The sequence below is a fragment of the Microcebus murinus genome, chromosome 14, assembly GCF_040939455.1.
Source record: "Microcebus murinus isolate Inina chromosome 14, M.murinus_Inina_mat1.0, whole genome shotgun sequence".
In the NCBI taxonomy this organism is placed as follows: domain Eukaryota; kingdom Metazoa; phylum Chordata; class Mammalia; order Primates; family Cheirogaleidae; genus Microcebus; species Microcebus murinus.
Genome location: NC_134117.1, coordinates 54,377,944 through 54,399,648, shown reverse-complemented (window position 1 = coordinate 54,399,648; position 21,705 = coordinate 54,377,944). Strand labels below are relative to the sequence as shown.

The window sequence follows — 21,705 nt, the reverse complement described above, 5'->3', positions numbered from 1 at the left end:
GGATCTGAACTTAACGTTAAATAAAGTATGATTTTTTTTGTGTGCTTGCTTCGGGAGCACATACACTAAAATTGGAACGATACAGAGAAGATTAGTATGGCCCCTGCGCAATGATGACACGCAAATGCGTGAAGTGTTCAAATTAAATACATTTTTTAAAAAATTAAAATATTTTTTTTTGTTTGTTTTTTGCTTTTTGAGACAGAGGTTTGCTGTGTTTCCCGGGCTACAGTGCAGTGGCGTCAGCCTAGCTCACAGCAACTTCAAACTCCTGGGCTTAAGGGATCCTCCTGCCTCAGCCTCCAGAGTAGCTGGGACTACAGGTGCACCACAACGGCCGGCTAATTTTTTCTGTTTTTGATAGAGACGGGGTCTCACTCTTGCTCAGGCTGGTCTCCTGAGCTCAAGTGATCTTCCAGCCTCAGCCTCCCAGAGTGCTAGGATTACTTACGGGGGTGAGTCACTGTGCCCAGCCTAAAGTCTGTTTATGTGGGGAACTTTTTTTTTTTGAGAAGTCTTAGGGGAATAGGCCGCTAAGCTATACTGTCTTTAAACTATTGCTAATTATGTCCCCTTTTCCTCCATCCAAGTCGATTATCCCTATGTTGTTATTTCTCACAACATAAAACATTTTCTTGGTTCTGTAAGCAAACTATCAATTAAAGTGATTTATTTGCTGAGCGCTGGACTGAGCATTAGTGTATTAGTGAGGGTCAATCCATTATCTTTGGAAGTTGTCAGTATTTTGTGCTTTGAGACTATCCAAACTGTATGTGATAAGAACATTGGTTGAACTTAATCACAGCTATAAGGAACCTTTGTTTCCTAAATTATTGATTTTATTAAGAAGCTTGGTTTCTCAGCGAGTGATGCATAGTGTTTTGGGCAGTGGTCTGTAGAAATGGGGCTCCTCACCTCAGCAATATGTTGGTCGGAAAACCACATTGGGTATCATATTTTCACTGTGCTTTTGACAGGCAACTGGATCTGATTGTTTGGTATATATTTCTAGCAACTCTAAAATTACTTAGGGAATTTTTTTTCCTTTTTGTTTTTGATGGTTAGGTGTATTAAATATCCCTTGTTATTTTAATTATCATGCTAAAATGAGATTGCAAATGGTTAGGTAAACACTGAAGGCTGCATTTTATTCCCTTTAGAGTAATAAAGAGACCTTTATTCTCTCTTTCAAAGTCAGGGGAGGGCTGTATATAAATGCCTCTTAATCACCTGTTTTGGGGTGAGAAATAGTTTACAAATTACTTTTCTCTCTGGAGAGGGCCAGTTTGATGGAAAATGTAGCAACTGACTTTAACCAGTTTATGGGCAGGGGAAATCCAATGGAATTCAGTTCTTCTTTTGTGTAAGAAGTACTGTGAACTGGTTCCCAATTCATGCCTATGTAATGGCTCATGCAATAGAGATAGGGTTTTTAATTCTCATTAAAAAGATAATTTATTTTTCAGGACTTTACTGGAATATTATTTGGAGAAAGTGTCATGGAAGTCTTGCGTCCACAGCTTGTAAGAATTGATGGTCGCAATTACAGGAAGAATCCCATCCAAGAACAGACTTACCAACATGAAGAAGAAGATGAGGATTTCTATCAAGGTAATTGTAGTTGCTCTTTGGTCAGTAAAATGTCCTGTGTGTTGCAGGAGCAATTCTTTGTTTTGTTTCAATGTGTTTCTGTGTCAGCACAGAAATTTGAGATTTTTGGTTCGCACGGCTTTGTTTGTGTTGATGTCTCAGGGTACTGAAGAGTTTGAGTTTGACTGAGGTGTTCTCAGTTGTAGTTCATAAGTCAGATTATGTTTCTTCTTTGTACAGAGGCTTAAATGTCACAAGGGGTAATTTGTTTACTATTAATGTTAACCATTAATATATTGTGACAAAATTAAGTTCCTTTATATATAAAGTTATGAAGTAATATATAAAAATTGTTGAAATAAATGAACGTATGTATTTAGTCCAGTGCTACTGAAATCCTTGGATGCTCTCATGTGCCTTATGTGAAATGGTTCGGTATTTGCATGTAACCTGTGTACATCCTCCCATATATTTTCAATCATCTCTAGATTACTTAACAATACTTAATACAATGTGTTATGTAAATAATTGTTATACTGTGTTTTTTTTAATTTGTCCTATGTTTTGCTGTATTAAAACAATTTTTTTTCCCAAATATTTTCTGTTTATGGCTGGTTGAATCCATAGATATGGAACCCTTGGATATGGAGGGCCAACTCCACATACATATCTATGATAAAGCTTAATTTATAAATTATACATAATAAGAGATTAACAACAATGACTAATAATAGAACAATTATAACAATACACTGTAATCAAAGTTATGTGAATGCGGTCTTTCTCTCTCAGTATCTTATTGTATATAATATTTTTGAACTGCAGCTGATAGTGGTTAAGTTTAACCCTACCTTGGAAAGTGAAACTCCAGGTAAAGGGTGGACTACTGTGTGTATCTGCTACTTTCCCAAGGTTCTGGGACTAAAAAGTTTCGAATAGTCATTGTGTGTTTTTTATGCTTTATTTCTTCTGAGTTGGTCAGGAGGAATGTTTGAGCAGTGTTCTGCAATGTAAAGTGTCAGGCTGTTCTTTGTGCTTGTGCCTGTGTATTGCTTTCTAAAAATCCCAACAGTGGTTGGCTGGTTGACAGCTGAGGAGAAGCCTGCTGTCCACAGAGCAGCAGCATTACTGAGCAAGATGTCACCATTTCTCTGTAGGTTCCATGGAGGCTACTGATGAGCCATGTGATGCCTACGAGATGGAGCAGACCCCTCAAGGATTCCGGTCTATCGTGAAGGCACCTAGCCTGCTCTACAAGTGAGTGAAGTCTCCAGCAGCGCTGTGGGGAGATATTTCCAGAAACTTAGCGGGAAGCTGACCCTTTAGTGTTCTTATTGCAATGCTTAATTACTAATGATAAAATAGTTTAGTGTTTTATATCCTAAAATTTCAAAGGACTGAATACAGATTAATTTAATCATTCCACATGTATCACCAAGTCCTGTTGATTTGGCCTCTTAAATATCTTTGAATCCACTGCTTATCTCTGTCTTCATTGCTACCCCTCTGCCTTTTCTGTGGATTCCTCAAAACAGCCTACTCACTGTTCTCTCCACATTGGTTTTTGCTCTCTTCCCAGTCTGTTCTTCACATTGAGGATGGAATGATCTTTTTAAAAGGCAAATCTGATTATTTTACTACCTCTGCTTAAAATCCATCAATGGCCTTCCATTGATGATAGAATGCTGTACTATTAGAGAAATGACCAAAGTCTTAAACACAGCTTAGCTGGCCCTGGATTTTTCAATCTCAGCTCAGCATTCTTTCCCTGGCTTTGCACTTACACCCAACTGGTTTTCTTCAGTTCCTCAACAGTTCCTTCTTCTTGTCTTAGAGATTTTGCATATGCTGGTTTTTGTGGGTTTTTTTTGCCTTAGCATCATTCCACTTCATTACATAGTAATATTCTTCTTCCTTACAGAAGCTTGCTTTGACACCATCATCCCCACTAACCACATTGATTGCTCTACTGTATGTTTCCATAACACACACTACTTTTTCTTTGTGGTGTTTATCACAGTTTATGTTTATATTTGTTTATGTGCTATTTGATGACTCCTGTCCTAGATGGGAAGCTTCTTGAAAGCAGGCATGTGTCTGTTCCATTAATCCCTAATGGTTATCAAAGACTAAACATTCTTGGTCTAGGGCCGTCTTTATAAATTAGTTGGAAACTGTGTTCACATCAATATGTGTTTGCTTACTTGTGTGTTTGCCCACATTCTGTCTCATATTAACCACTAATATTATGGAATATTGTCAGCTTATGTGGCTAACTGGCTTCTTTGAGGCTTATACCTCTAAACAAGGCTGGTCTAGAAAGTCCATAAATTGTTTTTTTGTGTTATTCCAGATGAATCAGGTCTGTCCAAACACAATCTACAAATGTGGAATCATCCGCCTTTAAGCTCTGTCTTTGTGTTGGTTTAGGTTGGGCAATTTATAAAGACAAGATGTTTATTTGGCTCATGGTTCTGCAGGCTGTACAAGAATCATGGCACTCAGCTTCTGGTGAGGGCCTCATGCTGCTTCCACTCAAGGTGGAAGGTGAAAGGGAGCCACATGCAGAGATCACATGGTGAGAGAGGAAGCATGGCAAGGGGAGTTGTTAGGCTCTTTTTAACCACCAACTCTCTCAGCAGCTCTCTCAGGAACTAATAGTGTGAGAACTCACTCATTACCATGAGAACGGAACCAAGCTATTCATGACAATCTGCCCCCATGACCTAAACACCTCCCACTGTGCATTGGGCATCAGATTTTTTTTTTTTTTTTTTTTGAGACAGAGTCTCGCTTTGTTGCCCAGGCTAGAGTGAGTGCCATGGCGTCAGCCTCGCTCACAGCAACCTCAAACTCCTGGGCTTAAGCGATCCTCCTGCCTCAGCCTCCCAAGTAGCTGGGACTACAGGCATGCACCACCATGCCCGGCTAGTTTTTTCTATATATATTAGTTGGCCAGTTAATTTCTTTCTACTTATAGTAGAGATGGGGTCTCACTCTTGCTCTGGCTGGTCTCGAACTCCTGACCTCGAGGAATCCGCCCGCCTCGGCCTCCCAGAGTGCTAGGATTACAGGCTTGTGCCACCTCACCCGGCCTGGGCATCAGATTTTAATATGAGACTTGAAGGGGTCAAATATCCAAACCATAGCAAACTCCAGGAGGCAAACTTTGATAACATTCTGAAACACCCATTACGAATGAAATTCTCTTGGAATGTGGGCCAATCAGGGTCTAGTGACATTTTTTTCCCAAACCTGATTTTAGAAAGTTGTGGCTCAGTTTCTTGGTAAGGTCAATCTAACATGTCTTAATGTGTATTTCTGTTGCTGCTAAGGTGTGTAAAAATTCCTTACATGTCTAATTCTAAATTGATCTTTTGTTGTTTTTTTTTTTTTTGAGACAGAGTCTCAATCTGTTCCCTGGGCTAGAGTGCCGTAGCATCAGCCTAGCTCACAGCAACCTCAAACTCCTGGGCTCAAACAATCCTACTGCCTCAGCCTCCCAAGTAGCTGGGACTATAGGCATGCACCACCATGTCCGGCTAATTTTTTTCTATATGTTTTTAGTTGTCCAATTAATTTCTTTCTATTTTTAGTAGAGACGGGGTCTTGCTCTTGCTCAGGCTGGTTTTGAATTCCTGACCTTGAGTAATCCGCCCACCTTGGCCTCCCAGAGTGCTAGGATTACAGGCATGAGCCACTGCACCTGGCCTAAATTGATCTTTTGATTTCTATATACTTTCAGTACTCATTATGAACCAGATGACTTGCATGTTAGATTAAATATTGGTTCTACTAAATCTTTTTTTTTTTTGAGACAGAGTCTCACTTTGTTGCCAGGCTAGAGTGAGTGCGTGGCATCAGCGTAGCTCACAGCAACCTCAAACTCCTGGGCTCAAGTGATCCTCCTGCCTCAGCCTCCCGAGTAGCTGGGACTACAGGCATGCACCACCATGCCTGGCTAATTTTTTCTATGTATAGTAGTTGGCCAATTAATTTCTTTTTTATTTATAGTAGAGACGAGGTCTTGCTCTTGCTCAGGCTGGTTTCGAACTCCTGACCTTGAGCAATCTGCCCGCCTCGGCCTCCCAGAGTGCTAGGATTATAGGGGTGAGCCACCATGCCCGGCCTGGTTCTACTAAATTTTAATTAATAGATAATGTTTACTAGGAAGATATCTTTCTTATAAATCATTTTTGTAGGTTTATTTGGATCAAGGAAGAAATTACCGGGCTAGACTAATTTATAATCAAAGTCTAATACTAGCAACACTTATCCATGGAATCTGTCTAATGCTGTGTGATTCTCAGTCTCAGGTGTACATTAGAATCACCTGGGGAGCTTTTAAAAATTCTCATGCCTGGGTGCACACCAGACCAATTAATCTCTCTGAGTGGGACCCAGGCATCATTAGTTTTGAAGCCCCTCAGGTGATTCCAGTGGTTAGCCAAGACTGAGAACCACTTGATCTGGTGGGAATTTCCACTTACATATTTAACCAAGGAGCTACCTTTTCACTGCTTATCTGTATTATTATAGTGAATATTTTAGGCTTTCCATGTAAACCTCTTTTGAGTTTAACTGTACTTTTAACTGGAAGGATGCCATTATGGACTTAATGAGGGTAGTGTGGACTGTAAGGAGCTCTGTGCCATTCATTGGGAAGCTCTTTCTTGTATGATCACATTTAATCCTTGTAACAACCTTACTGTACATAGGTATTATTCACTACATTTTTCTAAGTGAAGAAGTAGGCTTAGAGTGACTAAACTGACTTGCTCAAGGGTTGATTTTAAAGCCTCTTTAACCACAACCACTTCTCTTTCTAAGGCCCTGAAGCCTCGATTATTAATTAATAACACTTTGAGTCAACTACTTTTTGTGATAGGCTTGTTCACTCATCACATACCAACAAACGGGGGCCTGATTGAAAACACCCCTAATTAGGAGTTAAGGCAGAGAAAGACAAAGGCCTGATAGTGTTGGTGAGATACAATCTCCAGCCCAACACAGATGGTAACCACATGGAAATTATAGAGTTCCTTTTCTGAACATCTTGTTTATTAAAAACTGGCTTACTACAATAGATCTTAATGGAAATAATTTGGCTTGGTTATCCCATGTAAAAAACAAATGAATAGTTTTAGAAATAGTCACCCATAGTATTGGGTACTGTAATTGAAATCATGGAAGTTGAAGGAATGTTTATGATGGGGAGCTTTTTATTTTAATTTTATAGTCCTCTGATGGTCTCTTAGTGCTTTATAGACTCTGAAACTTCTCTCTTGGGATCCAGTAGTCTCATTTACTTTAACACATCTAATTACTATGGGTTCCAGAAGATAACCTTGGATTGTCAAAATTATTTATATTAGAAAGTACAGGCAACATAGTGTAAATGAGTCAATAAGTGATTGATGTGGGGTTAGATCAAAGACTGTAGGAAGTGATGGAATTGTGATGGGCTAATGTCCCATCTTCAGAGGATAGTCCAGAGTTGGCTTCAGCCTGTTGCTATGAGTTGTCAGATCTTCTAATTTTTCTTAAGAATCTGCAAAAATATATATTTTTGGATGTAATCTCCAAAGAAAACATTCCATGTGCTGAATTCAGCCTGAGGGTTACCTTTTTACTTCCAGTGCTTTTGGATCTGACCTGAGTGGTGAATTCTGCTCTTTGCTAAGCTGTTTATCCTTGTTTAATTAATCAGGGATAATCCCCTTAGGGTGAACTCATAATATAGTTAACGTGTTTTCCAAAATGATTAAGGTTCTTTCCCTCTCAAATTGTGGATCCATTGGTTGCTAGAAGTGCCTTCTGAGACTATGCCAGCTTTGCTTTCACTGAACTGTAGACCTGGATTTTGAATCTAATTTTAAGGAGCAAACAGGTGTTGGGCATGGTTATTCTGTCTGTACACTGAATTCGCTACATGGCATCCTTTTGCCAGTGAGTTTAATGCAACATGTTCTGTGAAGTTAGATGACTTGTAGTTTCCTCCACAAATATTGAGCTTTTATGGAAGCACTTTTCTGTAAGGGAGTATCTCTGGCCATAAAGGACTTAAACATGATGGGATTCTTTATTTTGGTACATTATTTCTTAATCCCCTTCTGTTAATTAATTTTTCTCCCTATTATAGGCATATAGTTGGAAAGAGAGGGGACACTAAGAAGAAAATAGAAGTGGAGACTAAAACTTCTATTAGCATTCCTAAACCTGGACAAGATGGAGAAATTGGTGAGACTCAGTATGTGTGTTACATTTGCAGTCACTTGTGCATATGTATGGAATAATTTAACGCTATTGCAGCATTTAATGATATGTTCTCTCTATGGGGTTCTGTAGCTGTTACCCTTTTAATGATATATCAATACCAGTCTCCCAAATGAGGAAAGATGGAGTTATACAACCTTATCTTGATTGAGTACCTGGGTCTTAATTTTATACTTTACCATGCATTGATAGAATAAAGCTTCCAGTTTCATTGTGTATTAGAGGAGATTTCTTTTTTTTTTTTTTTTTGAGACAGAGTCTCGCTTTGTTGTCCAGGCTAGAGTGAGTGCCGTGGCGTCAGCCTAGCTCACAGCAACCTCAAACTCCTGGGCTCAAGCGATCCTCCTGCCTCAGCCTCCCGAGTAGCTGGGACTACAGGCATGTGCCACCATGCCCGGCTAATTTTTTATATATATATCAGTTGGCCAATTAATTTCTTTCTATTTTTTATAGTAGAGACGGGGTCTCGCTCTTGCTCAGGCTGGTTTTGAACTCCTGACCTTGAGCAATCCGCCCGCCTCGGCCTCCCAAGAGCTAGGATTACAGGCGTGAGCCACAGCGCCCGGCCTAGAGGAGATTTCTTTTATGCTTTGGTAGCTTGAAATGGAGTTTGTAAATTGTTTCAAGTTAGAATTAGAGAAAGCCAATGAGATCTGTGAATATAATATAAAGTTCAGTGTTTTCCATTAAGTGTTTTCTTAAGCTTTTTACCCTTGCTTTGTAGACCAGGAAGGAAATTGTTTAATATAAGAGTAATGATTAAAATAATATAACCTGACTCAAATAAATATTCAGATGAGGAAAAATAGTTTGGCAGTATAAATCAAGTCAGAAAGTATCTGTACCAAGCATCAATGTGAACCAGGACACACTGTACTTTGGCTTTGAGTGAGAGGTACTGTAGGAACAAAATTGTAAACTCATTTTAGACTGATGGGACTTTTTCAAAGTCAAAGAATGCAGCAGTCTCCAATAATCCATTTTTTATAAACACCCATTGAATATATTGAGTTTTAGCAGAAAAAAATTACAAGTACCTTTCTCATTTTGTGCTATATTAGATAATCACCTTGATGATTAAGTCATAGTTGACTTTAGAGCAGTGCTATCAAAAAGAACTTTCTGTGGTTGTGAGAATGTTTTGTATCTGTGCCATCCATTACAGGAGCCACATGTGTCCAGTACTGGCCTCATGTTCTATGAGAACTTGAAATATGGCTAGTGTGACTGAGAAACTGATTTTTAAAATTTTATTAAATTATAATTAATTTAACTAGCTGCATGTGGGCTCCTGTATTGGCCAGTACTGTGCTAGAGTTTTCCCCATCAAACTCTAGCAGAAGAACTTTAACAACATTTTCAAAGGACTGTTATTAAAATAAATATTCAGTTCATTAGAATTATAAGTGTAAAAACTTGGGTTTTTCCTTAAGCTTTAGTTCAGGTTACAAATATTGATATAATTTTATAATTGCATTAAAGCTTTTCTATCTAGTTTCTTTTTTTTTTGAGACAGAGTCTCACTTTGTTGCCCAGGCTAGAGTGAGTGTCGTGGCGTCAGCCTAGCTCACAGCAACCTCAAACTCCTGGGCTCAAGCAATCCTGCTGCCTCAGCCTCCCGAGTAGCTGGGACTACAGGCATGCGCCACCATGCCCGGCTAATTTTATATATATATTAGTTGGCCAATTAATTTCTTTCTATTTATAGTAGAGACGGGGTCTCGCTCTTGCTCAGGCTGGTTTCGAACTCCTGACCTCGAGCAATCCGCCCACCTCAGCCTCCCAGAGTGCTAGGATTACAGGCGTGAGCCACCGCACCCGGCTTCTATCTAGTTTTTTCTTATTATAAAACTAATACATGCTTTCAAAAAACGTGAAAGCTTGCAGGAATTATATGTAAGATACAAAGGAAGTCTCTTGTAATATGAATCCCAGACATAATCACTATTAATGGTTACTATAGTTCCCATTTTTTTCTATATGTGTAGTAACATATATAATAATCTTTACTGCAGTAAAAATTATAACATAGTATAAATGTGGAGACTATAGCCATTTTAAGATACTGGAGTTATTCCAAAACTTATCAAGAAAAGGGTAGGCAGGTTGTAAAGATTCTATTTTGACGTAGAAAGCTCAAATGTTACAGTGTGAAAAACTAGTGTGTCTGATTGTTAAAAGTAAGAATTTAATGGAGCTAATTTAATTGAAAAGCAAGAGGATAAACAGGGGTTGGTCTTCTAGGAAAGTAAAGTATTTAGAAAAAGCAAATTTATTGGTTATAATAAACTGAGTTGTCATGTGAAGTCAAGACTGCAGTTGCATTGGTATGATATTTGCCATCATTTACTCATTTTCTTCTGCCTCTCCTAGATTAGAGAAACTAGAGAAGGAAATGATCTAGTAGGATTTAATTGGTCTTCTAGATAAGGATCTGGTCTTGTGTGTTTTGAAATCTCAGGCAATGGGATACCAGAAGCTTTTAAAATGATGTTGTCACTGTGGTTAGGGAGTTGGTTTATAAAAAATTTAATATGAATGCCTTTAATTGTTATTTTTTAATAGAGTCTTACTCTGTCATACAGGCTGGAGTACAGTGGCCCAATCATACCTCACTGCATGGTTGAACTTCTGGGCTCAAGCAATCCTCCCGCCTCAGCTCCCAAGTAGCTGGGACTGCAGGTGCAGGCCACCACCATGAACAGTTGATTTTTCTTGCTTTGTTGCCCAGGCTGGTCTTGAACTTCTGGCCTCAAGTGGTCCTCCAGCCTCTGCTGCCCAAAGTGTTAGGATTACAGGCGTGAGCCCCTGCGCCTGGCCTATTTTCCTTCTCTATGTTTCTTGTTGTAGTCCTTAGACCCATGCCACGTAAATTCTGGTACTCTCAGGTACTTGTATTTGTAGAATATATCTAACCTTATATTTGCTCTTTAGTCATGGTTGATCAACTTTGACTCTTGCCTGGAAATCATTGTCTCTTGGCATCTTTCAAATGTCACTTTCAGTTTTCTATATTACAAAAATGAAAACATCTTACTAATCTTATTCTCTACCAAACCACCTTAAGGAAAAAGAGCAGATTTTGCATTTTGTACCAAATTTTTATAGAAATGAAATATAAACATGAGTTTTAAGGTTCCCTTTCCCCCCCATCATTTAGTTTCTCACCCTATTTTTGGTCTGTGGCAGAGATAATTATAGTTTTGACTTTCCTTTAATTTTGTTCTAGTTTACCTTTGAACCTTTCTTTGTTAGTATTTCTCTAGCACAATATTTGAGTGTCTGCTACAGATAGTTCCCTTCACTGGGCATTTGAGTCTTTTGGATTCTCATAGTGTATTCTATCTGATAATATAAATAATGTCATTTAAAAAACACTATCTCCATGTTTCCTTTTTTTTTTACATTTTATGGTAGTTACTTATGTTAATTTTATGCTTTGACAAACAATTCTCAGGCTTCTTAATAATCCATTCATAATTTACTTCTTTTCCTAGAAATTTCTATTTTGTTTCTCTAAAACATAATGAATACAATACTTTCATTCTTATTAATAAATAGAAAGGTCATTCTTATAGAACATTTCAACTGCTTTCATGGAAAGTGTTAGGACAAGTAAATGGAATTATTTCTTCTACTTCTACAGTTGCCTGGAAAGAACAGGCTTTGTGGTCTTTAAAACATATAGCATATTTTACTACCACTATAGTTGGTACTTCAATATTTTATTTCATGTTCAGAGGTCTGTCTTTTTCCCTTTAATAAATATTCTGTTGAAATGCCAATTTTGTTAATTGTGCATATCTTCTCCACCTTCTCTTAATTACTGTTTTGAAGCAAGCCCTGTCAGTTATAGAACCGAGAAGTTTAATCTCTGCTTAAACAGAGATTATGTAATCCCTAAATGATTTTTTCTTTCTTTGCAGACAGTTATCTAGGCTTTGTGGCATTTTTCCCACTGCTTTCATTTATTTACACGTAAAGACATAGTACAGACTAAAACATGGAAATGTATATAGATACATTTGGTATCTATAAATACAATTTATGTGTAGATAAACATTTTTATTTTAACTTTCTATTTTTGTACACAGAGGATAGGATTATATTGTAGTAGATTCTCCTTTGCTCTTTTGCTAAAGTAAATCACTAACAATTTTTGCCAAAGTATTTTTTTAATTTAGGTAAAATTCACATAAAAGAAAGTTCTATTTGTTTGCCCTTAATTTGTTGTTAATTGTATTTTTCTTTTTTTTTATTGTGGTAAAATACACATGACATAAAATTTACCATTTGATTTTTTTTTTTTTTTTTTTTTTTGAGACAGAGTCTCGCTTTGTTGTCCAGGCTAGAGTGAGTGCCGTGGCATCAGCCTAGCTCACAGCAACCTCAAACTCCTGGGCTCGAGCGATCCTTCTGCCTCAGCCTCCCGAGTAGCTGGGACTACAGGCATGCGCCACCATGCCCGGCTAATTTTTTATATATATATATCAGTTGGCCAATTAATTTCTTTCTATTTATAGTAGAGACAGGGTCTCGCTCTTGCTCAGGCTGGTTTCGAACTCCTGACCTTGAGCAATCCGCCCGCCTCGGCCTCCCAAGAGCTAGGATTACAGGCGTGAGCCACCGCGCCTGGCCCCATTTGATCTTTTGAAAATGTTAAATTTTACTGGCATTTAGTACACTCGTAATGTTGTGCTACATCACCACTGTCTATATTCAGAATATTTTGTCATCCCAAAAGGAAATTTCATACCTGTTAAATAGTCACTCCCCTTTCTGCCCTACCCCCAGCCCCTGGCTACTGCTAATCTGCTTTCTGTCTCTATGAATTTGCTTGTTCTCGATATTTCCTATAAATGAGTACATAAAATATGTGGCTTCTTGTATCTGGCTTCTTTCACTTAGCATTATATTTTCAAGGTTCTTCTACATTGTATCATGTACTAGTATTTCATGAGAAATTTATTGCTGAATATTTCTTTTTATGGATATACCACATTTTGTTGATCTGTTCCTCAGTTGATGGACATTTGGGTTGTTTCTACCTTTTGGCTATTATGAATAGAGCTGCTGTGAACATTTGTGTACAAGTTTTGTTTGAACACCAGTATTTACTTATTTTGGGTATCCCTAGGAGTGGAATTTCTGGGCCACAGGGTAATTCTATATTCAACTTTTTAAGGGATGACCAAACTTTTCAATAGTGGCTATACTATTTTACATTCCTACCAGCAGTGTATGAGGGTTTGTTTTGTAGCTTTTGAACTCATTTTTCTATTTCATAAGCTGGTCTTAAGGATTTTCTATTTTTAAGCCTGATTCTGCTTAAATTGAATTCATTAACAGCTTTCTTACACATGGTATTGTCCCCTGTTAAGATTTATGTACTCATTCAGAACCTTTTTAGCTCCCCATGCATGACAGTATCAAGAAGTCACTATCTTACAAGCATTTGAGGATCCTTGAACATGTTAACCCTTTTTTCTTTGCTTGCAGTAATCACTGGCCAGCATCGAAATGGTGTAATTTCTGCCCGAACTCGGATTGAGGTTCTTTTGGACACTTTTAGAAGAAAGCAGCCCTTCACTCACTTCCTTGCCTTTTTCCTCAATGAAGTTGAGATTCAGGAAGGATTCCTGAGGTTCCAGGAAGAAGTACTGGAGAAGTGTTCCATGGTAAGCAGCAAACAAAACAAAAAGTTAAAAAAAAATCAAATATAAAAAGAGTATAAAAGTGGTTCATAAATGAAACAATACTCAGAAATGAAACAAAACTCTTCCCCACCAAAAAAGGTAACTATTTCTGATAGTTTCTTGTAATACTGACCTGAAAAAAAGTATAGACGTATTAGTCCATAAATTTCTATATATTACCAAAATATGTTTAAAAATTTTTAATACACAAACGGCTCATCCTAATATATACACTATTCTGCATCTTTTGGGTGGCAGTGTTAATGAGATGCCATTATATGTGGATTTTCTCTTTTCTGGCAGTCATGTTTCATTTGAGGTTAGTAACTAAAAGACAGATTTTTTTAAAAGACAAATTTGCATATAGAATTATCATATAACTGAAATGCTTATGACCGGAATAATAGCAGGTAATCCAGATTAGAAAACAAGTATTAAAACTCCTTTTGGAAATAATTTTAGTCAATTGAAAAAATTCTATGAAAGCGATATATGTTTATTATAGAAAATTTAGAAAATTCAGAAAAGATTAATAAAAAAATCACCCATAATCCTACCACTGAGAAATACTATTGTGGCATATTATATATACCTGTGCGTATCAATGTGTGCATACATGCATATACATTTAAAAAATAAAATTTAGCTTGTATATGGTCTTATAGTCTGCTTTCTTTGAAACATAGCATTATACTATGAGCATTATTTTGTCAATGAACAGAAACCTAAATCTTTTACCTTTGCTTTGGCGATCAGGTAGGAAATTATAGCAATGATGACTAAAGTAGCCTAATGATTTCATTAACTATTCTGATTACTTGATTTTTTAGTGGTTACTTACTATTCTATTATATGGATATATAATTATTCAACCTTTATTGTTTCTATTTTCATTATTATACAGAATATTGTTATGAGTATTCTGCATACATTGGCACTAGTCTGATTATTTTTTTACTTAAATTCCTAAAAGTGGAAAAAGAGTATGTGTGTTTGAGTTTTTTGATATGTATATAATCCAAATTATTTCAGGAATATAGCCCTTTATACTCCAAACTATAGTTTTCTTTAGGTTTCTTTTCCCACTTTTGTCAATACTCGGTGTTACTCTTTTAAGATTTTTTTAATAATCTAATTGATAAAATATTAGTTCATTTGCTTTATTGTTTATTTGATTATTTATGAGATTATTTATGAGATAGGACATTTTCATATATTTAATTCTGTTGTTCATGTCTTGGCCTATTTGTCTTTGGGAGTATTCTTTTTTAAAATTTATTTGTAAGAGCTTCATACATGTGTATTAAGAAGATCAGTATTACTTCATAAGTTACATTTAACTTTTTATTTCCTTTGGAATATATTTTGATATATGGTAAGAGGTAAGGCTGTAACTTTTTTAGATCCCTATTTGGTTAACCAATTATCCTCTGAAGAATTAAACTTTTTCAATTTTATCTTTAAAATTATTATACAATAAAATTGACTTTTGGATGTATGTTTCAATGAATAACACATGTTTAGATTTTTGTAACTACCACTACAATTAGGATACAGAACAGTTCTACCCCCAAAACTCCTTCATTCTGTACACTGATCTCTTCCTCACAGTAGTTTTGTCTTTTGGGGAATGTCATATAAATGAAATTGTACAGTAGGTAACCTTTTGAGACTGACTTCTTTCACTCAGCATAATGCCTTTGGGATTCAACCAAGTTGTGTGTATCAGTAGGTCATTCCCTATTATTTCTGAGTTGTATTCAACTTTATGGATGTGCCACCGTTTGCTTATCCATTCACCCACTGGTGGATATTTAGTTTTTTTTCAGTTTTTGGCAATTATGAATAAAACTATAGACGTTTGTGTATAGGTTTTTGTGTGAATGTAAGTTTTCATTTCTTGCAGTAAACACCTAGGAGTAGGACTGCTGGGATATATGTTAGGTGTGTGTTTAACTTTTATAAACTGCCAAACTGTTTGTCAGAGTGCCTGTACCATTTTGCATTCCTACCAGTAATGTGAGAATTCCAATTGCTCTCAATCCTCCATCCTTGCCAGCATTTGGTGTTGTCATTATTTTTTATTTTAGCCATTTTAGGTATGTAGTGACATTCTCTTGTGGTTTTAATTTGTGTTTCTCTAATGGCTTATGATGTCGAACATTTTGTTATATGCTTTTTTTTTTTTTTTTTGAGACAGGGTCTCACTCTGTCCCCCTGGTTAGAGTGTAGTGGTGTCATCATAGCTCATTGCAACCTCCAGCTCCTGGGCTCAAGCAATCCTCCTGCCTCAGCCTCCTAAATATCCAGGACTACAGGCATGCACCACCGTGTGCAGCTAATTTTTCTATTTTTGGTAGAGAAATGGTCTCACTCTTGCTCAGGCTAGACTCGAACTCCTAGCCTCAAGCAATCCTCTCTCCTCAGCCTCAAAAAAGTGTTAGGATTACAGGTGTGAGCCACTGCACCCTGCCCTGTCATGTATTTTTTTTGCCATCCTTATATCCTGTTTGATGAGGTGTCTGTTCACATCTTTTGCACATTTTAAAATTGAGTTGTTTTCTTGCTATTGAATTTTTAGAGTTCTTTTTATATAATATGGATTTAAGTCCTTTCAAGGATATGTGATTTGCAAATATTTTCTTCCGATCTGTAGCTTGTCTTTTCATTCTCTTACCAGTGATGAAGTCCTGTTTATTAATTTTTTCTTTTATGGATTGTACCTTTAATGTTATGTCTAAGAACTCTTTTCCTAACCCTGAAATATGAAGCTTTTCTCTTATATTTTCTTTTAGAATTTTTATAGTTTTGCCTTTTTATATTTAGCTCTATGATCTAGTTAATTTTTTTTTTATGAGGTGTGAAGTTTAGTTCAAGGTTCTTTTTTTGCTTATGTTTGTCTATGCTGTGCTTTCTTGATATTGTAGTGAACAGAGAAATAAAAGCATTTGGAATAAAATAAAATAGCGGTTTATGTCTTTGGTTCTTGAAACTGATGACTTAGATCTGATTCTGGGTTCCTTGATCTGTGTGGACTTGGGCAAATGAACTTCTCCAAATCTTTACAGCCTACTTGTGAGGATTGTAGGAAGGATTAAATTAGATAACATAAAGTACTTAGTATGGTGCTTAATACATAAAAGCATTTAATAAATGGTAGCTGCTACTCTTGCTGTATTTACTGCCAGTTAGGTTGAAGTTGATAGTATTTTTTGTAGTGTGAAGAGTAGATGAAGGCTAGCGTTGATAGTTGTGGGCTATGTCAGTGGAAATGTTTTGGCTGAAAAATTTTAAAAGATTCCTCCCTCCCACCAATCCTCCCTCCCTTTCTTCCTTTCTTTTCCTTCTTTTTTTCCTTTCCTTTCCTTTCTTCTGTCCTGTTTGTATTGCTAAAGCTGGTCTTAGGTGTTAGAATATGGTGAGAGAGAGATATACAAGTATAGAAGTATTAGAAACCAAGTACTTTTGTGGGGCAAGAGGTGAAAATTGGTAAAATTGATTATTTGAGAAGGATGTTATGACTGTGAATAGATTCAGATTGGGCAAATAATGAGAGACAGCCTGGACTTAGTATAGAATTGTATAACCCATTTTTAAATAACTAACTTGGTATTTATGTGCTTAAATAAGGTCATATGTTTAAGTCAAATATTCAAATATATATGTGGATGTTATGATGTCAGAACATCATTTTTCTCCTTAACATTTCATAGCAAGATGATTTCATTCTCGGTGGGAATGGAGTGTAGTAGAGATCAGGAACACTGAAGTTTCAGTATAGGCTGGTAATTTTGAGGGTAACAGGAGCTGGTAAGTTTTGAAATTATTATTATTACTTTAGAGATAGGATCTTGCTCTGTCACCCAGGCTGGAGTGCAGTGGTGTGACCATAGCTCATTGTAATCTTGAACTCCTGGGCTCAAGCAATCCTTTCACATGGCTAGAACGACAGGCATGTGCCACCATCCCCCACTAATTTTATTTTTAAAATTATTTTACCTTGTGAATATCAACTAGTTGAAGCTCAGTCATTGTATATATTCTTTGGAATGTTACAAATACCTTATATAAGACAAACAGATTGTAATTATCGTGTGTGTGTGTGTGTGTGTGTGTGTGCGTGCATGTGTATACACACTTACATTAACTTTCTCACTTTTCTTTTGGCTGCTGATAAGGGCTGGCAGGGAACAAATATTGGAATTACAACTTTAATTTGGCCGGAATGAGATTGTCTGCCATGAATGTCATGATGGCCTTAATCAGTCCAAAGTATTTCCTTCCTACTTTCAGGGAGACTGCATACAGACATAGGCTTAATAGCCTCCTTCCTGCCATTAAGTTAGGCCCTGATAACAGCTGGAAATAAGCATCACATAAAAGAGGAAATAAGTAAGGGACCGTTATCTATATTATATGGAAGAGATTTTTAGTTAAGTTTCATTCTGGTGTTAGAATGACAGGCAGATGGCTTTGAAAGCCTGTAGTCATTTTCTAGTAGTACTCTGTATTTATTACCAGTTTAAGTGAGTTTCCTTCTGGAAGCTTTAAAGAACGTATACCTGTTGGAATTGTTTCCTGATAGACTGTGTGATGGTATTCAGTCTTGGTTTGGTACCTCTGAAACTCATTTGACATCTCTGATAGAGTTTCCTCATCTGTAAAATAGAGATGGTCTCAACATTCCTTTGCTTAATAACATAGGAAAAAGATAACATCTCTTGGTACAGAGTTGGCTCATAAATTTTTTTGAGTTTACATATGAGTTTGTTATATACATTTGTTAGCCGGGTGCAGTAACTCACACTTGTAATCCCAGCTACTCAGGAGGCAGAGGCTGGAGGATCCACTTGAGTCCAGAAGTTCGAGGCTAGCCTGGGCAATATAACAAGACCTCATCTCTAAAAAAAAAAAAAAGTTATGTTATACACTGTTTTGTAATTACCTTATTTACTTAATAATGTGTTTCAGGTCCATACATAAGAATCTAATTCCCATTTTTAATTGTTGTGAAGTGTTCTATGAGGATGCCCTAATTTATTTATTTAATCAATCCCCTACTGATGGAACGTTAGAGGAAATTATTTCTGTTAAATAATGTTGCAGTGCACATCTGTGTCCATGTATCTTTATGTCTTTGCTGATTTCTTTGTGATAAATTCTAAGAAATAGAATAATGCATGTTAAGGGAATGCAAACTTAAATTTTTTCATGGTTTTTTCCTTTTTATTTTAAAAATCAGTTTTGTTATAATTTACATGAAATATAATGCACCCATTTTAAGAATACCGTTTGATGAGTTTTGACAAGTACATACACCAATGTAACAACCATCACAAACAAGATTTAAAATATTTCCATCACCCCCACAAGTTTTATCTTTGTTGGCCCCCACTCCCTGCCCTCTCACCTCCTGCCACTGATTCTGGTCGACCGCTAATCTGCTTTCTGTTTTTTTTTTTTTTTTTTGAGATAGAGTCTCACTTTTTGTTGCCCAGGCTAGAGTGCTGTGGCATCAGCCTAGCTCACAGCAACCTCAAACTCCTGGGCTCAAGCGATCCTCCTGCCTCAGCCTCCCGAGTAGCTGGAACTACAGGCGTGCACCACCATGCCCGGCTAATTTTTTTAAATATAGATATATGTTTGGCCAATGAATTTCTTTCTATTTATAGTAGAAACAGGGTCTCGCTCTTGCTCAGGCTGGTTTTGAACTCCTGACCTTGAGCAGTGCACTCGCCTCGGCCTCCCAGAGTGCTAGTATTACAGGTGTGAGCCACCGTACCCAGCCCAAAGACTCTACTTTTTAAAGAGCTTTTGTGTATGGATTAGGCTCATTGGGGTAATCTCTCTTAAGGTCAACTATACCATATGACATACAGTCATAGGATTGATATATTATCACAGTCACAGGTTCCATCAAGAGTCAGGGGGTGGGGTCAGTTATATCAGGCTGAAGGTTTTTGGGGGTCATTCTGAGAATTCTGCCTACCATAGCCATTCATTTTCATTGTTAAACATTGTTATGAAGGTCACATTTCTGGTACAATAGACAACTTTCTCACTCCCAAGTCTCATTCTGTCCTGTTACCCTTCCTTGAACTTCTTTATTCCTTTAAAATAGTTGGCCTCTTTCCCCTCTTTGGTAGCACGCTTGTCCTTCACCTCACCCTTGATTCTCCAAGAAAACTGAATTTACCTTTCAGGATAGCATTTCCTGAAATCACCTTCCTTAGTGCTCATCAGTTATATAAGAAATATTGTTTGACTGCAAACATTATCACCATCATCCCTGTGCTTCACCTCCCTAAGCCTGAGTATTTAGTGTAGGATTTAGCTGCTCACAGACATTGGCAAGGTATTCTTCATCTATGTGATCTGCAGATAAACTGCACCTTATTTTTTCACTCTTTCCTCTCGCATTAAGATTCAAAGATGTCTCACTGTCTGCAAGTTCAAGAAGTATATTACAACCCTGTATATCTCTCAATCATTCTGTAGTTCGTAATGCTGCTATAATTCCACTTTATCTCACAGCAGGGTCCAGTAGAAAGCACATCAGTAATGAAAAACAGTAATTCAAAACTGTGTGTGGTGGAACATTCTGAAGGCTTATAGATCTGTATGAAGCAACAGGGGATTTCTCAGGCTTTCTAAAAAACCTGAATAGGTGATAGTTCCAGAAACTACATAATTCTGCACATGTTGTAGTGTGAAGGCTGACATGGGTCAGTAATGGGTCTGCATTCCCCCAACTCCCTCAGTTAAGACTATTTTTTTCCAGTTAGTATTATCACTGAAGAAGAAAATGTTACATATAAGCTTTAGTGTATAATTTAAAATTCTTCATGTATAAGGGGAGTTGCAGGATTTGTAGTTATCTTATGAACTAATTTGGAATGAAGATGAGTTAGTTGTCTTTGGTTGTAAGAAAAATTTTAAAACCCCTGAATTCTGATGCTGGGTAGGAAAGTAAGAAAAGATGTTTACAAGAGTCATATATTGTACCATTTGGATGGAGATGGTAGTTATGAACAAGTTTTTGGTTTTTGTGCATTCATACACTATTAACATATACCAGCTAGATGTAATATATAGGACATATGTTTTTTTTTTTTTTTTTGAGACAGAGTCTCACTTTGTTGCCCAGGCTAGAGTGAGTGCCATGGCGTCAGCCTAGCTCACAGCAACCTCAATCTCCTGGGCTCAAGCAATCCTCCTGCCTCAGCCTCCCGAGTAGCTGGGACTACAGGCATGTGCCACCATGCTGGGCCAATTTTTTGTATATATATTTTTAGTTGGTCAATTAATTTCTTTCTATTTTTGGTAGAGACGGGGTCTCGCTCAGGCTGGTTTCGAACTCCTGACCTTGAGCTATCCGCCCGCCTCGGCCTCCCAAAGTGCTAGGATTACAGGCGTGAGCCACCGCGCCCGGCCAGGACATATGTTTTATGTACTAACAGTGGACTCTACCCTTAAGGATCCCATACTCTGGGAAGGGGTAGAAATAGACTTCTTCCAAAAATAGTAACAGTGTTATGAGATAAGTGCAATTAGAAGGTAGGGTAGTGGATACTCAGAGGAGAGATTCAGTAGTTGTTGGAGAAGGCTTTTCATAAGATGACACTTGAACAGAGTCTTGAAGGAAGGATGGGAGTTTGTGCCGGGCTAGTAAGGGTGGTGGTAAGCATTCTGGGCAGAGGAAATGTCTCCTGTGAGATATTCAAGAGAGAGTGAAGAATTTATTAAGACTGGAGCCTAGAAAATGAGAAGGGAAGAGGTAGGAGTTAAGAGTGGAAGGTTAAATGGCATCCAGGTTGTAAATGGTCTTATATTATGTTGGTTAAGGATTTTGAATGTTTCCTATAGATAGATAGTAAGGAACTAGCTAAGATTTTAAGCAGGGACTGTAATGAATTAGCATCATAGAAAAATAATTGAAGGCAATATAGGGGATGCACTGAGAGTTAGGGAGTGGGATACCAGAGACCAGTACCAGTTAGGAGGCTATTGATATTATCTATTGAAAGACGACTAGGATATGTGGCATGTTCTGGACTAGATATAGTCCAGAGATATTTCAGAGGCCTTCTTTAAAGTGGGGATTATAATAGTATTTATGTTACAGTGTTGCCATGAAGCGTGA

At 37.2% G+C, this 21,705-nt stretch overlaps 2 protein-coding genes and 1 non-coding gene across 4 annotated transcripts in view; all 3 read left to right on the top strand.

The window, feature by feature from the left end:
• Nucleotides 1–21,705, top strand: part of PSAP (prosaposin) — a 367,269-nt gene that overhangs the window by 43,073 nt on the left and 302,491 nt on the right. The gene's annotated exons all lie outside the window — the stretch shown is intronic.
• ASCC1 (activating signal cointegrator 1 complex subunit 1) overlaps nucleotides 1–21,705 on the top strand; it is a 91,239-nt gene that overhangs the window by 722 nt on the left and 68,812 nt on the right. The window contains exons 2-6 of one of the 2 annotated variants that reach the window (XM_076010078.1): nucleotides 206–455; nucleotides 1,467–1,611; nucleotides 2,748–2,847; nucleotides 7,733–7,830; nucleotides 13,366–13,544. In XM_076010078.1, coding sequence (XP_075866193.1) covers nucleotides 1,500–1,611; nucleotides 2,748–2,847; nucleotides 7,733–7,830; nucleotides 13,366–13,544 — 489 coding nt within the window. In that variant the 5' untranslated portion in view covers nucleotides 206–455; nucleotides 1,467–1,499. The remainder of the gene's footprint in view (nucleotides 1–205; nucleotides 456–1,466; nucleotides 1,612–2,747; nucleotides 2,848–7,732; nucleotides 7,831–13,365; nucleotides 13,545–21,705) is intronic. The other variant, XM_012762554.2, reaches the window with a different exon arrangement.
• Nucleotides 42–148, top strand: LOC142875750 (U6 spliceosomal RNA). The gene has a single exon (XR_012923045.1). It is a non-coding gene; the product is annotated as a U6 spliceosomal RNA (small nuclear RNA).